Below are 26,143 nucleotides of genomic sequence, written 5' to 3'. Positions count from 1 at the left end.
TGTAATGCAAGGTACAGATGATGGATTTATTCTCCATGTGCCCTCTTGGGCACTTGCTCATGCTTAATTGATAAATAGAAACAAACGTTTCCTCTCGTGTCCCTTAATTGCTAGAGGAAGGGCCACAATATATGATAAGGAAGCATCTGTTCCGTCCCTGGGGCAGAGGCCAGTTTGGGCTAAGGAGAGCCCTGGGTGGGCAGGAGGGAAAGTTGCTGCTGGGGTCCGTGCATGTGATGGCAGAGGAGGCCCACTTGATGGCCTGTTAAAACCAAAGGCAAGGGGCAGCACTTTTACACCTATGAAAGCTAACTGAACCTGGTGAGGTGGAGAGGAAACAGCACTGGGCCAGGAGCTGCAGACTGACACGAGCCCAGCTCACTGAGACACTTAAGGAAGTCACTGCTCCACTCTGACCCTGTGTTTCCTCATCTATGATATATCCTAGGGTCCCTCTTTGCTCAAAAAGCTGGGTCTCTAATTCTTGTCTGAATTTTTCCCCTTCATGTCAGAGAAAACAGGAAAGAAAAGATTTTTGGAGAAAAAGAATTAGTGGAAACTGGTAGGCTATTTAACTTTAAAATCGGAGTTCCCTGGTTATGAGCATCTCTCCAAAGTCCCTGTATTGTCTCACTCAGGAGTTTTCTTGCAGAGCCTTGAGAATGAAAGGGATCACATTCAGGTAATGCCAATCTAGCTGGTGACCTAACTCCCAGCTCCAAAGGCAACAAGGGCTGGATGTACTGGCACTTCTGGTCAGACTTTCTGAAGGGCTTCTGCAAGGTCACTCTAAGAATTGTGTATACAAAGATGTATGGGCATGAAAAGAAATTTCCCTGATTTTTTATTTAAAGTTTAAGTCTGTCTACCCTAAAAAGAAGATAATTCATCTTTACCTCTGCAGCTCTCTTCCCGCCCCTGGATGGGCTGAATCAGGTAGGGCAGCTGGGGACCGATTTCTCCAGACCACCTCGAATTGCCAACTCTAATGGGCCAGCATAAGGCCCACAACTCCAGGCTGAAAACCCCTCCCCGTAAGCAGACCACTTTTCTAATTACATGAACAAATCCTTTCTTATTTTGAGTTGGGTCTGGGAAGCAGGCAGACATTGCTTAAAAACTCACAAATGTCCTCCTCGCTGCATCCAGGCTCCTGATCTAAGCATTCCTACTGGCCATTTCTCCCCTTAATAGCAGGATTATATTTACCAGCCTTGGCAATTCTCAAAAGCTTCCAGGAAAAAATGCACGTTGTCAATTAACTTCATTAAGAAGGAAGACCCTTTTCCAAGAAGGGGATGGAAGGGAGGGGCTGGGGCGTTACCACCTTCTCTAGGAGAGTGGAAACCCTGCATTCCCGGCCTGCTGCTCCAGAACTGACTGCCCAAAGCCCACCGGTAGAGGCAGGTGAAATGTTGGGAGGGGCTGCATGGGGACCTGTTTATAAGCCTCCCACGCTAAAACTGTCCCTCCACCTCCCAGCCCTTCTCTCAGATTGTCATCTGAGTCCAAATCCAGCCGGGTTCACGGGTGGCCGAGTGAGGGGAGAGAACATGAAAAGGTACAGTACCTGGTTTCCCATTCTGATCGGGGGCCGGGGGCCGCCTGCGTATCGCGGTGACATAAAAGGCTGCAATTACAGGGCATTAGTTCAATGACAGCCTGCACTGAACGGTGACAGACAGAAATGCGCTCCTCTCCACAAAGTCCAGTTTTGTTACAACTAGTCATCTTTTAAACTCTCTTCCTCCCGGTGGCCTCTTCCCTCCGGGCAAAACTTCCTTTGGGTGGAGGGAGTGATAGATGCATACACCCTGCACCTGTTGGCGGAGATCTACTCTGGATGCCTGCCGGGGCAGCAACTGGGACCCGGCACAGGACGCGGAGGAACGGTTACAGCAATGCAGGGCAGAGGAGGAGACCTCTGCTCTTGGTAAGGGCAAGTGAAAGAATCGGAAAGGGACTTGTACAGGAAATTTTCAAGCATGCAGACAAAGCTGGATGCGCGCTCACACGCACTCACAACACCGACAAAGGGGGTGGGGAAGGGGAGCGCGGGTGGGAGGGCGGGGGAGGAGGTACACAATGAAAACAGTGAGGGGACAGCGGGCGCCCTAACTCAATGCGGGGGGGAATGGGCAAGAAAGCTTTCTCAGCAGCGAGAGTGCACAAAGAAAAGGCCAGGGATGCAGCTTTGGTTACAAACAATGGTTAACCAAACTCAAAAACCAAACCAAAAGTGAGAGAGGAATAAACAAAAACGCAAAGGTCGCTGACAAGGTCACAGAAATAGTTTTCCTTTTCTTTTGGTTTTATATCCAAGCGGGATGTGATGTCCAAGGAATGAAGACTATCTTTAGGAAAAAAAAGATATATTTTGGGGGGGGAAAAAAATCTCCTTGGTCGAATCTCCTCAAAAGCAATGGCTAGAGCACATTTTGATTTTTGTTTTTCCTCTGCTGGCTCTGTCCTCCTGGTGCCCCGCGCCCCCCGGCGGGCGGGCGAGCCACAGTGCGTTTACCTGACTGTGGGGTCCCATCATGCTGCTGGGATTGTGAGGTGGAGGCTGTGCGTGCGGCGAGGGCTGTGACCCCGGAGGACCCTGTGAGGCCAGACAGTAGAGGCAGGTTATAGATCACAGCACATGGAGAAGCGCAGGAGAAGCTTAAAAGAACAAAAATTAAACCAAAACGAAGGGCGGGCGTGCAGGCAGAGGGCTCTGGTTGGCGGGGAGGTGCAAGCTGCTGCTTGGGTCGCCGGCTCAACTCAACGGTGTGAACGGCGGGCAGGAGGGAGAGAAGCTGATAAAACACATTCACGGGGGATTTACAGGCACGACAAATAAAATCAAGCTCCTTTGTGGAAGCACACAGGAGCGGGCCGGAATGGTCTGCCGTTGCAGCGGAGTTTGCCATGTTAAATACGTTGATTGAGATGGGATCAGGGCAGAGCGCAGGGACGCACAGAAACTGACCCACCCTGCAGGGCACCCACGAGCCGCCCCCCGGGGCTGCGGAAGGACCAGGAGGCCCTGCCCTCCGGGAGCTCCCGGGCTGGGTGGATGGAGACGGGTCGTGGGCCAGGACCAGTGACCAGTCTACCGAGGGGAGGGGCCCTGATGGATGAATGGGAACAGACAGGAGGAGCGAGGTGGTGCCAGAGACTGAACACATGGGGGACAAGAGGAGGAGACGGTCACCGAGCGCCCACTCAGCGCACTCATTAACATGCCTTCACTTGCAATTGGTCCCGTGACATGGGTTTCTCATTCCTATTTCCACCAATGATGAAACTGAGTCTCAAGGATGAGGAGATTTGGCCACGGCCACATAACTGGTAGATGGCAGAGAAAGGAGGAGAAGCCTGATGGGTCCAAGGCTGACCCTGATCCCTGCAGCCGGACCTGAGCTGGTGTGTGCGGGAGCAGTGGGATGGGGCTCTCCATTCCAGCCACCCCCACCCCAAGCTGACCCGTGAAGCCCTGGGCTATGCTGGCCTCGACTCCCCACAGAAGAGGTGGGCAGATGAATTCCCTTAAACCACGGACTTGGTCAAACCGTGGGCTGCAGTCCATTAGTGGATGGTGAAATCAATTCAGTGGGTTGCAGCCATTGTTTTTAAAAACGTGGAACACAATAAAAAGTAGAATAGAGGGCTTCCCTGGTGGCGCAGTGGTTAAAATTCCGCCTGCCAATGCATGGGACACAGGTTCAAGCTCTGGTCCGGGAAGATCCCACATGCCGCGGAGCAACTAAGCCTGTGTGCCACAACTACTGAGCCTGCGCTCTAGAGCCCGCGAGCCACAACTACTGAGCCCGCGAGCCACAACTACTGAAGCCCGCGCACCTAGAGCCCATGCTCTGCAACGAGAAGCCACCGCAACGAGAAGCACCCCGCGCACCGCAACGAAGAGTAGCCCCCGCTCACTGCAACTAGAGAAAGCCTGCAGGCAGCAACGAAGACCCAACACAGCCAAAAATAAATAAATAAATTAATTAATTTTTTAAAAAGAATAGAAAATATTGGACAGCCTTGTGTGTTTTAAGGCAGATACTTTTTTCATTAATCTCTGTTTACAAACATACGTGTGTGTGTGTGTGTGTGTGTGTGTGTGTGTACTGGGTCACTCCATCAAAGGTATTTTCTGGGCTTCCCTGGTGGCGCAGTGGTTAAGAATCTGCCTGCTAATGCAGCAGACGCGGGTTCGAGCCCTGGTCTGGGAAGATCCCACATGCCGCGGAGCAACTGGGCCCGTGAGCCACAACTACTGAGCCTGCGCGTCTGGAGCCTGTGCTCCGCAACAAGAGAGGCCACGATAGTGAGAGGCCCGCGCACCGCGATGAAGAGTGGTCCCCACTTGCCGCAACTAGAGGAAGCCCTCGCACAGAAACGAAGACCCAACACAGCCAAAATAAATAAATAAATAATAATTTTTTAAAAAAATGTATTTTCTACTGCGGGTCACAGTCAAAAAGCATGAAAATCCAGTCAGGGAAGTGCCCTGCTGCCCACTCGGGACGTTGGGAGTGGGAGGCTGGTCCTGCTGATGAGGGCACACCCTAATTCACTCTGCACTGGGGGCTGTGCTGCTACCCTTGGAAATTGAGAAAAATTCAAAACACGCGTGGGGGATGAGTGTGGTTTCATTAAGAAAAAGAGGGAGAAGGGCTCTTTGAGAGACCCAGGCAGGGTTTTCTTCCTCAGCCTCCTCCCTTGAAGCCAGGCTGCCCAGCCTGCTGCTGGCTCAGGAACCAAAGCCCAGAGCTGGGAGCGGGCGGAGGGGTGGGCTCGGGCCGGCGGGCATGGAGACAGAGAGAGGTGTGCAGAGAGAGGCGAGGGGGCCATGCCCAGGACAGGCCTGGAGCTTCTCGGCCAAGTGAGGGGCTGCTCACTTCCCAAAAGCTCCGCGGAGCAGATGTTCCCCTACCTGCCACGCTACTAATTTCAACAAGTGTGTGTCTTTCTAGCGGCTGCCAGCAACGGCATGGTTTGTTACCATGAGCAATTTTCTTAATTAACAGACATTAATTAGCCATTTAGCAATTTTGCAAGCATTTGTTTAGCGGCTTTCCTAAACATGAATACCACTGTGATAATGGCACTGATTAGAGGGTCCCCTAATTAACAGTACAGGGAAGGAAAATTGAAATCACATAAATTAAAAAGGGAGGGGAAGTTAATGAAGGCGGGACATATTTGCACCTGCATGTCTTTTGTACCGTGAAACTTGGGTGCAATGTAAACAAAATAAGATAATTTGAAGCCAACCCCCAAAAAAAGGAAAATGAAAAGAATGGAGGAGGAGGGTTCAAGGGTGAGGTCCAGTCTCCAAGAGGGGGCAAAGGCCTTCTGTCAGGTCCTCAGCTCTTGGCAGGAAGGAGTGCCTCCTCCCTCCCAATCCTTTGCTGCTCTCCCTGGTAACATCGTGACCCTCAGGGCCAGCAGTGTGGCTCGGGCAGGTCCCTCACACCTGTGCACCCCGGCAGCCAGGGGAGGTCAAGAGCAGCTGACTCGCTGAGTGATCAGAGAAAAAGTAAGTAAAGCCCCTCAGACAGCCACAGACAGGGGCCTCAGTCAAAGCAGTCCTTGCTAAAGGCCAGCACTCAAACCCGAGTTTTGTCATTCCAAGCTGCCCCTTGGCCCTGCATTCCGGCTGCCTGGGCCGCCGGAGGTCCAGAGGGCAGGGCTGGTGTGTGTGCTTCACCTCTGCACCTCCCCCAGAAGCTCTCTGCAGGACCCTGCTGCCTGGGCCCTGATGAGTGGACAGGGAACAACTTGGCGTCCATGCCACTGCTTCAAGACAAATGACAAGGAGTAGTAGTAAGTGAGTGTGGCTGGTCAGTGAGGCCCTAGCCCAGCAACTTCCTTGTCCTGGGGGGAGCCGTGGGGAGCAGGCTGATAAGCCCTGAGAGGGGGCAGTGGTTCTGAAGTCTCTCCTCTGACTTGGAGCTGGGGTTTGGAGTGCCGAGGACACGAGAACCCTAGCCCAGGCCAGCCAGTCACCCAGAGAGAAAAGCCCACGACAGTCTGGACACAGGCGAAGATACAGCTCAGCATTCACCTTCCCAGGGCATGAAGCTCCTCTCCCAGGCCCAGTCAGGCTGCCCAGGCTCTGCTTATATACCTCCCAGCATGGCCCCCAGCACTACTGGGAACGTCACAGCCAGAAAGCTTTTATTCCACGGAGCCAGAAGCCCACCTTTGCCAATGGGTCACCCACATCCTCCCAAATCTCCATCCTCTGTATCTCTGCTACCCCCACTCAGCCTGACAGCTCTCCGTCACTATATCTGTGTCCGGGTTCTGTCCCTGAGACTGGATGCAACAGCGCAGGGAGGGCCCTGCACACTTGGGCTTGTTCTCAGCAGCTAAGAACGGGGCTCCACAGTGGGAAAATGTTTGCTCGTGTAAAGATGATGACGGACGTGTTGCCCATCTCCATGAGGAGGTATGGCATCTGCTGCCCTGTGCTTTATTAAACCACAAAAACGTGTTCTCTTTCTAGTCTGCATTCTCAACAAGAGACTGACAGGTAGGTTTAGAGAAGACAGACCTTTAGTCTTTTCAACTTGTTACCCACTCGAGCAAAAGCCTATGTAGGAGGCAGACCAAAAAAAAAAAAAAAAAGAACTTGTTTTAAGATTCTGACCTTTGTTGGGATGTTGGCTTTTCTCTTCCCCAGATGCTGCACAGATCTGGCAGGCAGGTGGAGAGGACGGAGGTGGAAGGTGAGAGAGGGCGGGAGTCTTAAAGCTGATAATACTGGGTGTTCTCACACAGGACAACTCTCCCCCGCTCCCACCCGCCCTCACCCCGCCAGTGGGGCCTTCCTGGCTTCTACTTGCTGAAAGCTTTAGAAGAACCCAAAATAGGTGCATCTGGAAGCCTGCTTGGCCAGGATGACCCTCTGCATCCAGCTCCATTTAGACCATCTTCCTCACAGACCTTGGAGGCTTTCCATCCTAGGTGCTGCCCAATCAACCCTCCTGACATGCCAGAGAGATGGATACGGGCAGACATCTGAGGTGAGCAGAATATAGGGCTGGACCAGGCTGGGGGTCCCACCAGAAGCTTGGGGAGAACCACACCTGCCCAGCAGTCACCTGTTTGTTGGCGGCCCTGAAAGATCATCACTTCTTCCAATGCTCTTCGTTCATCGGGGGGGGCGGGGGGAAAGAGGCGCAGGACAGAGGTGTGATTTGTCCAAGGCCACAGAGATGAAGCTGGCGGCTGAGCCACCTGAGCCACATCACCTAACTCCAGCCCAGGGCTCGCTCTCTTCATGATATCATGTCCCCATCCATGCAGACAAAGAAGCAGGCTTTGGAAAGAACTGGGTTCAAATCCTGACTCTGCCACTGACTGCACTTCTCTCATCAGTGAAATGGGAACAATTACAGTAATAATAATGAAGCCACACCTGCCACACAGTACAGATGGCCTTCACTTGCATCAGCTCATGTCATCTCAACTCCTCACTGGAAGGGCTCTTAATTGCTCCATTTTATAGCCACAGAACTGAGGCTCAGCAAGGTGAAGCCACTTGCCTTGGATTACAAAGCTATTAAGTGGTGGGTCCAGGCTGATTCTAGAGTCCTGGGCCGCCTAGCTGGTCCACCATTCTACAAGCCCGTGAGCAGTGCTCCTAGAGGCTGAAGGACATGTGGGTGCATCCAGCCACTCACCCACATACATATCCTGGGTACTGACCTCCCATGCGTCTGGCCAGCCCATGCTGGGGTGAGGGAGGGTCACAGAAGTGCACTGGACTCGTCTTGGCCCTGGAAGCTCCCAAGCTAGCTGGGGAGAAGGATGAGGACACAGTGACAAACAGGCTGGAGTGCCGGTTTAAACTGCCACGGGTTACAAGAGAAGGCGACAGGTAAACCAAGGCCCAGGGAGGCCACAGAATGGAGGCCAACAGGGAGAAGGGATGAGAACTGGAGACCCCTGGCGGGTCAGAACTCTTTCCATCGTACAGTACTGCCTCCATGGGGTGACGGCAAGGAGACCTGTGCCGAAGGGACACCCCAACTTGGAAAATCCCTGCCACTGAATCTGGGAAAAGGAAGGTGACTTGCCCACTTCCTGTCTGGGCCTCGTTCTGCCCCAGACCCTGTTAATGGACTTGCCATTCCCCTCAGACGTTACGGAAATACGTTAACTCCCGCACTTCCTTATTCTTTTTCCTGCCACTTTGGCACTGGGTGGGAGCCTCCGAGAGCCACTTAGGCAGGGCCCGGGGAGGCTCTGCTATGGACCATTCCACTAAAACCCTAGACGCTGACAGTTGAGTGAAAGTGCCTTTGCCATCATCGACATGCTGGGGAGCAGAGTACAACAGATCCAAGGTCTCTGCAGAAAAGCACCTCAGAACCGTCAGCAGGACCCACCTATGCACACCCCCCACCCCCCGAAGCTATCCTTGAGAGATGCGCTTGTGCACGATGGGGAAAGCTTCCTCGCATCCATCCCAGCTCCTCCAGGACATGCTGTGAGTCCAGTTTCCTCATAAGGAAAATGGGATATTCTACAGGTATTGCAGGGAGGTGGTACAGCTGACGGTGCTAGGCATAGGTCCCCAAGCTTCCACAGTCCCCACACCTGATGCTCCAGAGCCACTCACAGCCCATTTACAGGGAAAGCGAGAGCTAGACATACTCTGTGGGATCGCCCTCCTCAGCCTGTTGAAAGCCCACACATCCTCCTTTGCGAAGCCTGGCCTATTCTACCCAGCCAGGTGCACTCCAAACGTGCGGCATCCTCTTTGGACATCCTGCCTTATTTGTGGATGCCACGTGGGCTCCTCCAGGGCAGTGACAGTCTCCACGTGGACATCCAGGGCAGGGCCCGAGCTGAGCAGTGAGGCGTGGCCAGCAGGCGGACCCCTCAGCCATGGTCAGCCAGCCCCTGGGTGGGCACATCTAACACTTTTGGGTTCAAGGAACCAGGAGGAAACGTTAGTAACAACAGGAATGACCACGCTGGTCTTCTGACCTAAAGACTCTTGGGAATGAGGGAGGACAGTACCATAAAATTAAAAACCAAATAAAAAAGAAAATCTGTATTAAATTTTTTTTTTTTTAAAGGAGAAAGGTAATAAAAGCTATGTGCTAAGTTTATCATTTCCAAAACTCACGGCTCCTTCGCCAAATGCCACCCGATACTCCCCAAAGCTGCCTTCAACCTGCCTGGACATCATGGACTCTCAGAGAAACAGAGATGAGACTGAGTCCCACGTTTTCTGTGTGCAGAGGTGGGCCAGTGGGGAGAACTTGGCTGTCAGAGCCCAAGGCACTGGGGCTGGAGTCCTGCCTGACAGCCCCAGGCATGGGGCTGCTCCTCTGTAAGGAGCGAGGAATCCAGGTGACACTCTCCTTGCAGAAAAGCTGTGACAGTGCTCTGGGAACAGCTGAACACCCCGTCATTACCATCAAGGCCAAATCTGCCTTTAGTCAGAAGGCCTTTGGGGAAAGGGGACTTGAAGTTTTAGGTTGCCAAGAAACAAAACGCTCCACACATCCCTGTTCCCCTCACCCCCCGACTCCTGGGGATACTGGCCAGTGGTGTGGCAAGAATGCAGGGGTGGGTTTCATCAACTGGCAGCGGGAGACAGATGACCCGCATTACTGGTGGCCTGTGCAATCCGCCCGTTGGGCGTGTCACTGTAACTGAGTGAATATAAAATTACATTAATTATACACATGGCAACAGGCATGCAATGCAACAGACAATCCAATTTGCTCCTTGGACACGAATGCTGACAGGAAATGCCATAAGCCCATTCTGGGGAGAGGGCCAAGGTGTGCCCGTGTGCCACCGACATCCCAAATCTGTCAACACGGTGTGCCTCCACCCATAGCCTCCCTGTGGCAGGAGGCTGACCACCTGGAGGGGTGATGGAGGGAGGGCTTTAAACCCCCTCCCTCTGACATGCAGCTCGTCTCAGAAAAAGTTATTTCTTCATTTCGATCCATGGGAATGAACTTGGCAGTGACTTGGACAGTTGCCTTCCTATCCTGCTTCTATCTGTCCCCTACGCGGAAGAGGCATCTTTATGTGTGTACGTGGGCAGTAGAGGCTGGCGACAGAGCTGAAGTTACCAACTCAAGGCTAGAGGGGGCTGAGCTGGGCCACACCCAACCGTGGAGCAATGGCCGGGCTGCAGCACAGCCCTGAGAGCTCACAGTCAGGGGGCTGCCGGCCTCCGGGAGATGAGCCCACAGCAATCACGGCCCTCCGTGGGCACCAGGTAAGGGGGGTAGGTCTGGCAAGTGGTGGTAGCCCATCTTCCTGGAATGGTGGGGAAGTTGCCAGTGAGAGGAGCAGGACAGTATACGACGTGTCTCCCTTGGAGTCACCTCTGCATAACCTCAGGAATCCTCACAGCTTCCGAGGTCCACTCTGTGCAAGGATCAGTGAAAGACTCATTGATTTCCGGCTGAGCAAACGCCCCGGCTGACCTCCCCTCCTCCCCGTGCCTCTCTGAGGAGCCAGGACAGTGCTGGGCAGGTGGCGAGGGCGAGAGGTCTGTGCGCTTGTGAATCTGGCTTCCCAGGACGGGCTGCCAGGACACCCCGCAGGAGGCACTCAGATCATGTTTTACTCAAGAGGTCCCATGGAGACAGAGACGCAGAATCAGCAGGCGACGGTTTTCAAAACAAAGGGAGGAAACATGGCAAATGAAAGTACAGGCGGCGTCCAAGACCTAACCAGAGCAACCCCCCAGTGCTGCTCCCTGACTCTGCCTCAGCCCCGCGCACAGACGGGAAAGCCAAGCCCCAGGGACGTGGGCTCACTGGTCCCACGTCCTGGCTTGGCACCCTGCACCACACCCAGCGTGGAGGCTGGGGTCAGCAGCCGCGCGAGGACCCCAAGAGCACGGCCACCACTGTGGCTGAGCTACAGGAAAAGTCAGCAACCTATGGCTCAGGGCCAAATCTGGCCTGTCACCTGCTTTTGTAAATAAAGTTTTATTGGAACACAGCTATGCTCATTTGTGTACCGTCTGAGACTGCTTTCATGCTGTATCAGTACAGTTAAGCAGTTGTGACAGAGATCAGATGGCCCACAAAACCTGAAATATTTACTATCCAGCCCTTCACAGAAGAAGTTTGCTGACCCTTGAGCTTAGTAATGGTTTTCAAGACTGAAGAGGGAAAAAACTGGAGTCTTTTTAAATTCTCAAGGAAAAGCAAAACAGTGCTAGATCTACTTTCTGATTTTAACCTCACATCTCTTTAATAAGATAAATGAAGCAAAAATTAACCCCATTTTCAAAGGAGAACACTGAAGTCCAGCGACATTACAGCATTATTTACCAGAGCCAGGATCTATCCCACTGACGACAAAAGAATGAGTGCCCGGATCCAGGGTCAGCAAATCTGAGTTCTGGTTCCCCCACCAACATGCCATGTGACCAATCTCTGAGCCCCGGTTTTCTGGGCCATTGGTCTTAAACAAAATGATCTTTCAATACTATAACACAATAACCAGCATTCATGACCAGTTGTTTGGTCCTAGAGCATCTCCTTGCTCACCATCTTCCCTGCGTTCATTCTTGCCACAATGCTGGGGGACACACTCTTCCCTCGCTCGCCAGCACAAAACATTCTGGGGGCTTGATTCCAACCCTGAATTCTTTCAGCAGGTTCGTGCTGTTTGACCCTCACCTATGCAGTGAATTCAGAAGAATTCTCTAGGGTTATCTCAGGAAAGGGCTCTATCTACCTTGAAAGGCTGTGCTTGGGGTGGGGGAGGGGCAAGGAGAAGCGACTGTGCTTCCAGCCGCTGCTGCTAAACCCTTGAGGCCTCCCTGCTGAAGATTCTTTGTATGTGCCTGTGTCCACAGAACTCAGCACTCTTTCCAGGGACACAGGAAAAAGCATTAATACGCAGAACTTATGGGCAGAACCCACGTCCACCTGGCAGTGCACCCAGCCACTGGGTCCCACCACCCTGGGCTGAGTGTGTGCTAAGCGCTGGAGACACAAAAATAAGCAGTACTCTGGCCTTCCCTGAAAGAGTCCCAGGCAGTGTGGAGAGAGCAAGGTGTAACTGTGACCAGAGCAGCATTCCAACAGAGGCAGGTACCAGGTGTGCGATTACAGAACCATCACATTGCGTAGGCAGGGCGTGGAAGGATGAACAGGCGTCCTCTGGCAGAGCAGAAATGAAAGGGGCTTCTGGGCTGAGATCGGCATCTGTGTGGCAGAGGCAAGAGTGGGCATGGTGCTGGGGTGGGGCCTCATGCACAAGATGGTGACCCTGGGGCTGGGACCTTCAGGCTGAGGAGTGGGGTCATTTACCTTTGGGAGCTCATGCAAGGGAGTGGTGATCAGACCTATGCCTTGGGAAGCACACATCCATTCCATTCCTTTCCAAAGATGTTTCTGTGCCCTTCCCCGAGTTAGAAATAAAGACCTGTGGCCACTGGAAAACAGTGAGTTCACAACTGGGGTGCTAATTCCCATCTCTTGCTAACTACACATGGAGTGTTTACCTGCTTCCCCACTAAGCCACACTCCAGCCCTGAACAGCCAGCCCTCTTTAATGCTGGCGAGGGTTTCCGAGACCCAGTCCCAGCCATGTGGGTTTCTGGCCGACATCCGGATAGCACACTCTCTCCTCCCAGACGTCTACTGGTTGCAGTAGAGACCGGCTCTGTGGGTAAGTGGGAGAGGCAGAGACACACCCAGGATCCAGAACCATGCCAATCCTGCAGAACACAGGGAGGACACGCCTACCTTGCCAAGAGAACCAAATCTCCCCCCAACCCAACAAAAGACTGCCTTTCGCTCTGAAAGTGGACAGGGCTGCAAAGACGCATCCCGCTCCTGCCCGCCAGCCTCCACGCCACCTCTCGCCAACACTCAGGCTCCACTGTTAATCACGGCAGCACAGTGAAGGCGAGGTGCATGTTAAAAAGGCACTGCCTCGTCCGCCCAGAGAATTCTTGCTCTAGTTTTAGCTCTCCGGGCACATGCGTGCACACAGCCTTCCTGCCCTACCCCCTTATGCCCAGACAGGCGATCCCAAAGGTACAGATTCGTCATACCAACTAGGGCAGGGAGACCAAGGCTGTGGAAGCTATAAATCCAGATGCCAGAATTCAACCCCAACTGTCCACTGGGCAGAAGAGGGCTGAGAAGGAAAGAGGAAAGTTGGCCAAGGTTCCCCCTTTAGTTTTGTGGCTTCCAGGATGACTGGGTGGTTTCTCGTGCCTCTTCTCCCCTGAGAAGCTTGGGGAATGGCCCAAGATCTTGTCTTCCTTCCTCGGCTAAGGAGAAGCAACAGGATGGGGTGAGGGAAAGAACCAGGACACCAGGGAGAGACGGGCTGAGGAAGTCCGCCCACTGTCACCCAGGCAGTGGGCTATGAAACCTGGAGAACCTCAGTGGCAACACGAGGGGCAGCCATGTGGAAGAGCTCCAGATTCATGGGCCAGGGGCACGTCTGCAGTCCCCTCCCAAACTCCCTAACCTCGCCTGTAAAACAGGCCACCCCACCTCCCCACAGAGAGCCACAGATACCGAGCGTCCAGTACTTAGTCCCGTGCTGGGGACCAGCCCTCACCACAGGGCAGCTGCCGATACACAGAGCTGTGCTCAGATCCTCCCCGCCCCAAGGAATCCTTCAGGAAGCCCCTCTTTCCCTGACTAAACCTTCCTATTACCCCACTCCCAGGGAGCTGCCCCCTTGCCCACTAACATGTAACCCGTCCGAATCGGAGCTAGTCTCAGGCTGGACTCATGGCCTCACCAACCCCACCTGATGTGGGGTGCTCTTCAGCCAACTCCACAAAAGCCATCTGGCCCTCGAAGTGCTCCATTACTTCTTCTGCCCCCAAAGCCCTTGATGCCCCCAGAGGACAGGGCCTGGGTTTCTTCTGTTTACCACTGCACCTCCCATGTCTACTCCTTCTAACGTTACATTTTTCTGATGGGCAGACTGAGAGGCCCAGAAAGATAAAGGCACTGCCCCAGAACAGACTGCGAGTCTCCAAACTCTTAGACCCTTTCCATAACTCCAGAATAAGTCTCTCGGGGTCAGATATTATAATTAATCTGGGGAAGAGGCACTTAATCAGATTCACATTTTGGGTGCACATTTTTTTACCTTGAAGCAAGGATGGGACAAGACTTTGTCAAAGTCTTCTTGAATAAAAATGACCCGAGACTGAAGAGGCTTCAAGAAGGGGAGGGGAGAATTCTGCCATCTGCAGAAGAGGCCCTGCAGACGTGCTGGGCGGGGCAGGGCTGGGTCTGAGAGCAAAAGCTCTGGCCCTTGTCCCAGGGACCAAGAGCTGGTTCAACAACGGGGTGAGGGTAGTAGGGGCTAGATCACAAAGAGGTCTGGATGCCTTAAAAAGAGCCTGGACTTTATGCTTTTAACGAAGGGACACCACTGACAAGAAGAAGACCACCTGACGGAGGGGATGAGCCACTCCATTGACCTGCAGTGAGCCCAGGCTGGAGTCTGCCACGTGGACCAGGAACAGCTGGAGCCAGGGACTGCCTTGCCTCCCAGCCCTGGGAGCCCAGCAGGGCCAGGCGGAGAGCTGTCCCTCCTGGATGTGCGTGGAAGGAACGGATGCCCAGAAACCAGCCCCTGGGAAGAAGCCCTTGTGCAGACACCTGATCTGCCTTTCATTCTGAACACATTCCCAAACTCAGAGCTGGTGAAGCAGGTAGAGCTGTTCCTGTTTCACAGGTGGGGAAACTGAAACTCCAGTGATGCCCAGGTGAGTCACTAGTGACAGAACTCAGGAGTACAGTCAGCCCTCCATATCCATGGAGGCAGAACCCAACGACAGGGAGGCAGACTGCACTTGGCCATTTGATATAAGGGACTCGAACATCCACAGACTTTGGTTCCAGTACCCCTCACCGATACCAATCTCCCCGTGGATACCGAGGAACAACAGTAGAAGCAAAGACCCAGCCCCCTGGTGGGAGAGCTGACAGTAACTCACAATAGCAAGCTCACCCTGATGAGCTTGGCAGGAACAGAGTCAGAGGCTTTTGGACATACAACCTGCTTCCCTGCTTCCACCTCCCCTGTCAGCTCCTGTCGGTGGACAAGGGACAAGGAGTCAAGGTGGCAGGGCCCAAGGGGACAGCCACGTGGGCAGGGTTAAGTAAAGTGACATGTCAGAGGGCCAAATAAGACCTGGTGCTTAGCAGGTGCCAAAAGCATAAGTCTAACCGAAGGATTAAGCACTAAAAAGCCAATCAATCTCGAGAATACCCCGAACCTCTCCCACACTTCACTGCCACCAAGGCTGTAACTGAGCCCGAGATTCCTTATGGAAAAAGGAGAAAACTCACGGCGACCCTTGCTCTTGGTTGAGCTGAAGACCTACCTCCATCCTGGCCTCTAGCTCGCAGAAAAGAACAGCCCAGGACACCCGTGCTTGTGTCCACAACACAGGACCCAGAGTGTTTGCCTGCACCAGGCAGGGCTTCACAGGCATCATTTCGTGGTGTCCTCCTATCTGCCCCAAGAGGTAGGGGGTATCTTCACCCCAAACTGTCAGGTGAAGCAGCTGAGGTTCAGAGAGCTTAATGGACTTTCCCAAGGCAACCAATGTGCCAACCCAGTCTGCATGACCCCAGGGCTGTCAGGAAGCACATTTAGAGAGGGTGAAGGAGGGATGGGACACACAGGGGGCAGATGAGCTAACAGGCAAGTGGGAGCTCCAGGGGCCCAGCCGCTGGGCTTCTGACCATTGGTCAACACCGGGTCACGTTTCCACGGCAGCAATAAACCATCACTGAACACGAGTATACGTGTATGTGTATAGGCCATCCTCACCAGCGCTCTGAAAAGGAAGCACCGCGATGTGCCGAATGACTGCTTCCCAGCACAGCCCAGGAGATCAGTGCCTAGAGAGCTCGGCTAACCCGCCCAGAACACGTCACCAGGAGTGGCAGTGGGCTGTCTTGCTCCAAAGCCCCTGCTCACAGCCACTGAGCATTGACAACCCTCTTTGGCCAGGCCTCTCCTGCAGCTGGGTGCCCTCTGCTCCCCTCCACTGCAGACACAGCTGAAGTGGTGTCCCCAGGGTCAGAGAGCCCCTTGGAGAGCCCAGCACGGAACTGACACTTCATGAAAGCCATGGCCCCACCCGTGCTCTTAAAAAGTCTAATCCCACCCTTTTGGTCTTAGCAAGAGATGGGGCTTCCTGGAACCTAGGGGTGGGCCTAGGCCAGAGGCTTCACTGATTCCAAGGCCTTCGTTTAAGGGAAGGAGCTTGTCAGGGAAAGGTCAGCTGGGGGGTTAACCTAGGCAGAAACAGGACATGAACCCAAAATCCACACTATGGGTCTCCTGCTATGTCCCCAGCTCTTAGAAGAGCACCTCAGCAAGATGAGAGAAAGCCCTCTGACCACCCGGTCTGGGCCCAAGGCCCTGGGCCCAGCCCAGACTCTTCAAAGGGCACTTTCCTTTCAGGGCAGCACAATCTTATTCAGGGGGTCTATCTCAATCCACGTAATGCCAAGGTGTGTTAATTCCAGGATTCTGCTGGAATTCCCTTCCTCAAACCTCTTCTGCTACAGGGCTGAGAAATTTGATTTTTTTTTTTTAAAAGGAAAAAACATCTCAGCATGATTTGTAGAGAAGGGAGCAGGAGCCGAGGAGGGTCTACCCCACCCCCTGCCCCCCACCCATGAGAGGTGGGGAAATCTTCTGGGGGAACGGAGGCACCCATGGCAGAGCAGCTCTCCAGCACAGGGGGAGAAATTCAATTCTAAGAGAAACCCAGGTCCAAAGGGGAGAAGGATAAACCAGCCCAAGCTCTTAACAAACCAGAGGTGAAGGCGCTGCTGACACCAATCCTCCGGCATCAGATCCATAAAAGTCAGAGATTCGGGAGTCGGTTTAGAGCTCAAGAGAAGAGGCCCAGAGCGGGGGTCATGGCCCCTGGGGTCTCCCGGGGTGGGAAGAGCAGCAGCTGAGCACAGCCCCCGGGTCTCCCACGTCTGAGGGTCCCTCCGGAGCCGCTCCCCGGCCTCTCCCTGGAGAGGGATTGGAGCCAGGACAGGTCTGGGGCAGCAGGGGCGGGCGGCAGGGGCAGGCGGCAGGGCCGGCTGCAGCCCACGCGTTCCCGGGTGTGGGGCTGGCTCCACGACAGGGGGCGATCGAGGCCTGAGGAGCCGCCGGGTGCTTTGTTACTGAGCAAACCTCCCAGGCACTGACTGCTGATGCATAGCTAACAGGGTGGCAGACACTGATTTATGTTCAACTTTCCATTTCATCAGCGAGAGTGGAGTTCACATTTTGGGGAGGGGGAGGTGGCCTGCGTGTGCAGACACAAACATGCCCACGCGTGCACTCAGGCACAAGCACCGGTCACGGTGGCAACTTTTTTTTCCCCTTTTTAGGAAGGAGGGCGAGGGGGCGAGGCAGCCTGGCACGTCAGGAGTAACCTTTTGTCCACGGTTGCTAGGAGCCCTGGCCGGTCATCTGCCGCTGGGCAGACGTTAGGCACCAGGCTGGTTGCCGGGCGGGGCGGGAGCACAGACTGACCTTTGTGGAGGTAGTGTTGGCAAGAAAGAAAGTCTTTTTTTCCCCCTCTCTCCTGCCCTGGCCTTTCCGCACAGGCCGGGTGAACATGGGGCGAGGTCTGCGTGTGGGTCCACGGCAGGGAAGGGAGGAACAGCCCAGTGCACAACGCTTCAGAGTGGCAGGGGTTCATAAAGGCCTCTTGGGCACCCCTCACTAGAGTGATGAGCAAACTAAGGTCCAGAGAGGGGAGGGTGGCCCCCCAAGGACACACAGCAGTTTAGCAGCAGCGGGGCTGGACTCAAAGCAGGCGTCCAACTCCCAGGGCAGGGGTCTTCAGGCTTAAAGGCTGCCCCTGGCTTCATCTCAGTAACGGGAGGGGCGTGGGGTGGGGGGGCGCGTTCCGCTGCTGCGGGCAGCAAGTCAGCTTGGAAGAGGCGGGGGCTCAGGGTGGGAACAACAAGCGCTCCCACCTCCAGCCGTGGCCCAGGGCCCAGCATTTGCAGCGCCCCGCCTCCGCTCTAATCCTTCTCAGCAGGGGTGACCCTGCCTTCTGTCAGTCTGGAGGCAGACAGCAGGGCGAGGGGCGGGGACGAGGGGGTGTTTCTGTCCCCCAGAGGACCTGGCGTGCTCACCCCGGACACAGCTCCTCTGTCCTCTCCCACAGACCGGTGCACCTATCAGACCCCCTCCGCCCACAGGGAAGCAGACAGGGCAAGGGGCTGGGGTCGGAGAGCCGGCCCAGAAAGGCGAGCAATCTGCTCCCCAGCAGACAGGGAGTTCATCAAGAAGCCCCGAACCCCACCACCCCGCCCAGGCCTGTCTTCCCTGAGCAGCACTCTGGCCAACTTGAGCCGTGCTTTCCTCATCCAGACCGTGGGAATGCTAGCAGCTCTCAGGCCTACCTAACAGGCAAATGAGATCACAGAGGGGGCACCTTCACTGATCCGGAGAACGTTCCACCAGCAACTATGAGAGGGCTTCGGCCAGTTCCACTTTAGGACCTGGGAGCACGGCTGGGGAGGCCAGGAAGGGCTAGCCTGGGAGGCCACGAGACCACATACGGGGTCTCGTCCCCTGCAGAGGGAAGGCTCCAACAGGGTAGGAGGTACCGGAGACTCGGCAAGAGGCTGACTCTCAGCCCCACACCTGCCTCCTGCTCTGGCCTCACCCCGTGCCTCAGTCCAAAGCAGGCCTCCTCCTGGCCCTGCTCCCCGCGCCCCCCGCCTCAGCTAAAACATGCAGCACGGGGGTCACCCATCGGGGGCAGGGGGCACCAGCCACCGCACTCAGTCATCACCCCAGCTCAGGTCTGGCCACCTCCCATGGGGACCACAGCCTGGGCTTCACACCTCCACGCTGGCTAGCCTGCCATGAGCCCAGCCCCTCCAGGCCACTGGTGCTCTTCCTGGGACCATATCACTCCCCTTCTTAGGGACCTTCCACGGCTCCCCTCTGTCTTTAAATTCAAGTCCTTCGTGTGTCTGTCCGGACCTCCTGCCATCCCAAACTTGCCCTTTCACATCCACGCCCAGGCACAATGGCCCCTCCGTGTTATCACCCCTGCCTCCTTCACCAGACAGTCTGTGTGAGCCACTGAGGGCAGGTTCCCTGGCTGACTCCTTAGTCTGCAGTGCTCAGCATGGCTGGATGGCTGGGAGGTCGCTGAGCCCTTAGAGACCATGTCTGGCCGATGAGTTAACAAGCCCGGGCCAGGCCTCACATGGTTCTAGCCTCAGATTCACCAGCTGTCCAGTGGGGATCTGGGCCCTCACCCCTCAAGTCCTCCCTAGTAGCAGGCTTTGAAAGCCACAAAAACAAGATGGTTTAATTCTTCCCAAGTCTCCCCTAGTCCCAGACTTGCCCTCATCAGCACAGAGTAGTCCTTCCTGTTGCAGCAGCTTTCTGGCAGGAAGAATGTCAGCTCACTCTGCTGCTGCCTGCTTCCCGCTGGACAGGAAGGCAGGAAACGGCCCAGCTCTTGCGAACTGCCCGAGCTGCTGCTGCCAGCATGTTCTCATTTGCTGGGCTTTGATCTTCCCTGGAAACACATCACCCCACCCCAAGGCTCACAGTCCTCAAGGCTCTCTGCTGGGCATCTAGTCTCTGCTTGGTTACCACCAGTGTCAAGGAGCTCACTACTTCATCGTTAAATTAGCAGGTGGTAGAAATGTCTTCCCTACAAAGACTTCAAGTGGTCTCCCTCTCTTTTTCTCAGAAGGATCTGCGATCTACGGGCTGACCTCACAGAGGCAGGGCTGAATATCTTATACATGGCAGAACTTCAGATACTTCAAGTCAGTCATCAGAGCCCTCCTGAGGCTGCTTCTCTCCCAGAGAAACCCCAGCTACTCCAGTGGGAGATAAGCAGAGAAGTGTATCATATAATCTCAATAGCAAAGGACCAAGGTCATGTGTACCTCTCTCCCTCTTATTTCTGGATCATTTCTCTGCTTCCTGGGCTATACACATCATTTGTTTCTTCTTCTCTCTCCCCCCTGTAACTGACGGGGAGGGGTTCTCTGGGGCAGACCTCAACCTCCTTCAAAGGTGGGTGGGCTGGGCCAGCAGAAATGAGGACTCACTGGAACGGGGGACATGTCAAGCCCTACATGTCCCCCACCGTGGCGGAAAGTATCTGGTTATGTTCAGAGAAGGATGGGCTGAGCTTGGCAAAGGGAGCTGGGTCCCCCAGGGCTGTCTTTTCCAGAGAAGGCACAGTCTGTAGACCTATGACTTCTGCTGGCATTTGAATGGAAACATTGGCTACTTTTTTTTTTTTTAATTAATTAATTATTTATTTATTTTTGGCTGTGTTGGGTCTTCGTTTCTGTGCGAGGACTTTCTCTAGTTGTGGCAAGCGGGGGCCACTCTTCATCGCGGTGCACGGGCCTCTCACTATCGCGGCCTCTCTTGTTGCGGAGCACAGGCTACAGATGCGCAGGCTCAGTAGTTGTGGCTCACGGGCCTAGTTGCTACGCGGCATGTGGGATCTTCCCAGACCAGGGCTCGAACCTGTGTCCCCTGCATTGGCAGGCAGATTCTCAACCACTGCGCCACCAGGGAAGCCCTGGCTACTTTTAAGAGAAGATGGCTAGAGTTTCTCCTTCTCCTTCCATTATTTTTCCCCCCTTTTCTCTTGTTCTCTATTCTCTCTTCTTCTCCTAGACAATCAGACATGTATCTACATTAGGACCCTGACTGCTGTGGAAGAACACGAGGATCAGGAAGCAGGAAGCTGGGTTTAGGCTCTGATTCCAGCCCTCGGTTGATAACTTTGGGCAGGTCATTCACCTTTCTGAGTCTCACTTTCCCAATCAGCCATGCCTCCTCTGCAGAAACGCTGTGATCAGAATGAAAGCAGGCTGCATGTCTAAAAACACTTCATAACTGAAAACAATTATTGGAATTTAAAACAAAACAAGAACAAAAACAGCCTGTACCCAATGCTCCCTTCTCCGTGACCCCCTGCCCTCCTGCAGTTCTCCAGCTCTGGACCTAGAAATCCTCATTGGACGGCGCCTCCCTTCAAACCACCTTAGGGCCAAGGAGCTGGGGACCCACCCAGACCAGTAGGCCTGGCCAAAGCCAAGCTGAGTTTGCCAGATGTGCAGCCCAACTGACTTCAGCTGCATGAAAAAAAAATGCCACTGCTTGATTATGTAAAATCCATCTGGATCCAAATCAGAAAATCCAAGTGCGAAGGGCCCTCAGAGACCATATGGTCCACCCTGCTTTGTCTACTGCTGAAGAAACTGGGGCCCAGAGATGGGGAGCAACTTGCCCAAGGTCACTCAGCAAGTACATGGACAAGCAGGGGGCTAGAACACGTGTCCTCAGGCTCCAGAACTCCAAGTCCTTCCCCACTCTCCACACCACCACCCCTGGACCCGCCTAGCCTGGTCAGAATGCTGGACCTAGAGCTTGGGGGCCGGTTGGGCTCCACTCCTAGTAACACGAGCAACACAAACTCAGTTCAAACATTTCCTGGGTCCCCAGTGCACACCAGGTGCTGGGGATGCCAAGATTGAGGTGGTCTTTTTGTAAGGAACACAAAGAATTAGAATGTCCTTGCTACGGTCTCCCATGACCCATAGAACCCCACAATATTCCCCAATAGAGAGGTGTGGTTAGGTCAGGTCCCAAACCATCACCCCGTCAGCCCTCAGCTTGCTTCCAAACACATCTCATGCCACAGGACCACGGGCACTGTCCACCTCGGAAACCCCAACACCGAATAAGGAAGAGCAAACAGATGGGACCTAATGTGAAGATGGCCAAACCTTCTGACCCCAAGTGGAGCCTCGCAGCCTGACAGTCAGAGGCCTGAGGCAGGAAGTCCTCTGCGTTGCTTTCTAAGGGGCCAGGAGTTGGGGTGAAAAGCTGGTCCCTCACACCCACCTTGGAGTCCTCAACTAAATTTAGCACCAACTAGGGTTGGAGTCCTGACCAGAAAACCAGGCTGGCCACCTTGGGGCAGGGTTTGGCCAAAGCTGGATCAGCCAACCCAGGCTGGCTCCTTGGTGCAAAGCCCCTCCTGCAGCAGAGCTGCCTGCCAGGCCGTGACCAAGTAGGGGAAGAAGTGCAATTGTTGGCAGGAGATAAAACCATGATACCATCTCTATTTCCCTTCTAATATCAGAGTGGCCGCCTGCAAGGTGCGCGAGGGTCAGGGCCGGCAATCAATAGCTGATACTCCTGTTGGGAGCCGGCCTGCTCCGGAAATGGGCAGCCACTACCTCCTTCCAGAGAGATATCCTTTCCCCGCAACAGTGACCCAGCCCGAGCAGTTCAGCACCCTGACCAGGAAGGACCTCGTCCACCTTCATCTGACTAATGGAGAAATGATGCCCCTTGGGGTGGGAGTAGGGGTAGGGGTCTAGCCAAAGTCACCCAGGAAGCAGAGAGGCTGGGACACAGCCCCCTGCTCAATGATCCAGCAAGCTCTTGATGGTTCACCCTAACTGGGGATCAGAGAAGACCTCAAGTCAAGAGGGTGGGTCCAGGAACTTCCCTGGCGGACCAGTGGTTAAGAATCCACCTTCTAATGCAGGGGATGAAGGTTTGATCCCAGGTCGGGGAACTAAGAACCCACATGCCACGCGGCAACTAAGCCCGTGCGCCACAACTACTGAGCCTGGGCGCCACAACTAGAGAGCCTGTGCATGCCTCAACCACTGATCCCACATGCTGTGGAGCCCACGCGCCACAACTAGAGAAGCCGACACCCCACAGCGATGAGCCTGCACGCCGCAACAGAAGATCCTGCATGCTGCAATGAAGATCCCACGTGCTGCAACTGAGACCCGACACAGCCAAATAAATAAATATTTTTTTTAAAAAAAAGGGGGCGGATCCGAAAGTTACCTCTCTTTGATGGTAGCTGGTAGTGGCTTAATAAGGACAGGAATCAGTCTGGGCTTTCTGACCACACACCCCTGAATGTCACATGGGAGGGCCTAAGAAGTATGTCTGGAATTAGGCCTTAACCATGGACAATTGTACCAAAGCAGGAAGTTGGGAGCTGCCCACATATCAGGCAGACCTCTCCTTGCCCCGGACTCAGGCCAAAGAAGACGACGACGGCCTATTTAAAAAAAATACAGCTGGCTGTTGTCCACCTCTCCTGCCACAGTGGCCTGCACTGGGCACCCAGATGCCAGCAAGCAGCCTCAAGAGGGATGCACACAGGTGGAGCCTGGTACCTGGGTGAGCTCTGCCCACTAGGCAGGAAAGCCACATCCGCACTGTGTGAAGGGCAGCCATGGCATCACTGGTGAGGATATGTGAGCCTGGGAAAGAAGTCCCAACCAGAGAGAACACCACGGGAAAGACCACCAGCTGGGTCTGCAGTGGCCAGGAAGGCGGCTGCCCCTTGGCATGGATGACCCTCTCAGGCAGTAGCCCCTTGGGTTTCTCCTCTGGGGAAAAGGGAGAAGCCTGTCAGGCTCCTGTCTCTCTTGGGTTCATGGGTTTCCAAGGCTTTGAACGTCTCACTCTCTCTTCGAAGTCTGGTCCCTCTACCCAATGTCTGTGCCCTTACCCCAAGCCTCACCCGAGGCAATGCCTGGTCTGGTCCAACCTGAAGCCTATACACCCATTTCCATCCCTGGGACAAGGTCCCAGTGTGGACCATATGCTAGGAATGCATATAGACACATGCATGGCCATCCAGTGCCTTGAGTTTCCATCCCTAAATCCCTCTCACTCCTCTCACCGCCATCTTGGTAGGCGACCTGCTGTTTCTGTTGGAGAACACCCATATTTCACTGATTCCCTTTCTTGGCTGGTAAGCAGCATGTCCTAACCCTCCTCTCCTGGGAGTTAACATCAACCATAATGTGAGACCTTGCAAAGCAGAAGTGTCTTCCAGGTCACCTCCTATCCTGGGAGGAAGTCATGTTAACATCTCCTAGAGGTGCCTGTCCCATTTTCGCTAAGATACCTCCAGTGCCAGGGAGCCCCTGCCTCCTGTGGCCCACGGCTCACGGCAAGATGCACACGGCGCGAAATTCTGGCTGTCACCAAGCCAAAGGCTCCTCAGACTTTGCCTCACTGGTACCAGTTTTGAATTCATGAGCTACACAGAGAAATCTCTGCCTTCTCTTCTAGACAACAACTCTTTCCATACTCTTATCTGGAAGAGCTAACCTTTCAAAAGGTGTGGGGAACTCAGGCAGATTCTCAAACCCGGCCGCAGACTGGTTGGAAAGAATGTCACACTCAAGAGCTTCATCATAAAAGTTCCTTCCGGCCCCAGACGCCGATTTCTCTCTGACGGCCTTTCCCAGTCTCAGTCTGGTTTAAATTCAACGAGTTCCCGGAGGGGACAGCAGAGATGGAGGAGGAGGCAGGGTGAGGGTGAGGCAGGTGCACCCACCCCAGCAAATCAGAAAGCCATCTCCCCACACCCCGCACCCAGACAGCCCAACAAGGTGTCTTTCAGAGAAGACCAGGCTCTCAACCCACATGAGAGCTGCTCCTGCCTTGGCGGGCAGAGCACGGGCACAGATGCTTGTGGGACGCCGTCTGTGATCACACTCGGAAAAAATCAAGTGGTTAACCAGAGGGAAAGGATTCCCAGACCTGCCAGGATGGTGGGTTTTTTGTTTTTTTTTAGATTACGCCTAAGGTTTGTAGTTTTTGGACAGGCAAAGTAAACAGTGACAATGACAGCAGCAACAAAACAGAAACAAAGAACAGTTTACTTGTTTAAAAAAGAAAAAAAAGCCTTTTGTTAAAAGACAGCTCTACACGGACTTGGAAGCAGCCCGCTGCAGCCCCGACCAGGGGCGGGCTGTGTCGTGAGTGCGAAGCTGGTGTGAAGAAAACAAACTCCGGCAGAAGTGACACAGCACATGCAGGAGGGTGTCTGCTCTCCATGTTTCTTTTCTCCCCTCCTCGGTTTTTGGAAGGGGTGGAGAGAGGGATGGGATGGGAAGGGTCTGAACCAGCATAAAGCAACTGTATTTAGACCATGGCAAACTGAGCTACCACTTACTTCTCTCTCTCTCCCTCCCTCCCGCCTGCCCGGGGCCTGGCCTGGAGTGAAAGGAGCAAAGGATGGAGGGCCCAGCACGTACCTGAAAGAAACCTGGCGGGATGGGGCCTCCCGGCATCCCATCGTTGGGGGGAATGTTGCCAAGCACGGGGCTCGGGGCGGCGGCTGCGCTCTGTGGGGAAGAGAAGGTGCAAAGTGAGAGGCCACACCCACATCGAGAGATGGGGAGTTCCCACCCCCACCCCACCCCCATCCACCCACATCCTCCACAGACCGCTCCCCCCCCGCCAAACACCACCTTCCCAGGTGTGTCACTCAGTGGGCGAGGGATGAACTCTCTGAGCCTCCATTTCCTCATCTCTAAAATGGGAGGACAATGCCCACCACGTGCACACACGCTGCCGAGCAGCAGTAGCTGTTATTGACCAAGGATGCCCTGGCTTCCCCCTCGGCTGCTTTACGAAGCTCCTTCAGGGCAGGCGAGGTGCTTCATAAATGCCTGTGCCCTCTCCAAGAGGCTGGCATGTTGTACAGAGGAGAAGATCAATAAATACGCACGACTTAGTGAATAAACAGACAGCCCAGCTGGGAAACGTCCCCAGAGAGGGTGGGGGCAGACAGGCATGTTTCTGGCACCATCTGGGTCCTGGGTGCCGTAGATGGGGTAGGCTGCACGATGGGGAGACTGTCGTTACTTTTCCTTTTAAATGCTGCTATTCTGGCATTTACCTGGTACATCTGCCTCAACAAATGCCTCCCGGGGTGAACAGACGTTGCTCTTCCCAGCCTGGCCTCCTTCCAGACAATCTGTGTCCCACCTGTTCATGTGGCCGGCATGTCTGTGCCTGGCCCTGTGCTCACATGGGAGGGTGAGGCTGATCAGGAAGCCCCAGGCCTGACTGGCCCACCTGGGCCCTGCTCCTCCCCACTGACTCTACACCTCCCAGGGGCTCCTCCTGCAGGAAACCCACCTCCAACCTCGAATGTTCCCACACCCCACCAGGACTGAGCCTCTGAATCACCAATCATCTCCCAGGGGTCTGACTGGTTCTCTGGGACGAGAGCGAGCCCCTTGGGGTCAGGAAACGAAACGAATGCAGCCTGCCATCAACACCTTGAAGGAGTCACTTCTCT

The 26,143-nt window shown here is 54.5% G+C and overlaps 1 protein-coding gene across 15 annotated transcripts in view; it reads right to left on the bottom strand.

The window, feature by feature from the left end:
- Nucleotides 1-26,143, bottom strand: part of SSBP3 (single stranded DNA binding protein 3) — a 162,864-nt gene that overhangs the window by 23,899 nt on the left and 112,822 nt on the right. For 6 of the 15 annotated variants that reach the window (XM_082430261.1, XM_082430268.1, XM_082430269.1 and 3 more), the window contains 3 exons: nt 25,092-25,181; nt 2,522-2,602; nt 1,571-1,630 (listed from right to left, as the gene is read on the bottom strand). In XM_082430261.1, coding sequence (XP_082286387.1) covers nt 1,571-1,630; nt 2,522-2,602; nt 25,092-25,181 — 231 coding nt within the window. The remainder of the gene's footprint in view (nt 1-1,570; nt 1,631-2,521; nt 2,603-25,091; nt 25,182-26,143) is intronic. The other 9 variants (XM_082430270.1, XM_082430272.1, XM_082430274.1 and 6 more) reach the window with 2 other exon arrangements.

Source organism: Balaenoptera physalus (assembly GCF_965194825.1).
Source record: "Balaenoptera physalus genome assembly, chromosome: 1".
NCBI classification, from domain to species: Eukaryota; Metazoa; Chordata; class Mammalia; order Artiodactyla; family Balaenopteridae; genus Balaenoptera; species Balaenoptera physalus.
Note: the sequence above shows the minus strand (reverse complement) of the source record. Positions and strands in the feature narration are given on the sequence as shown.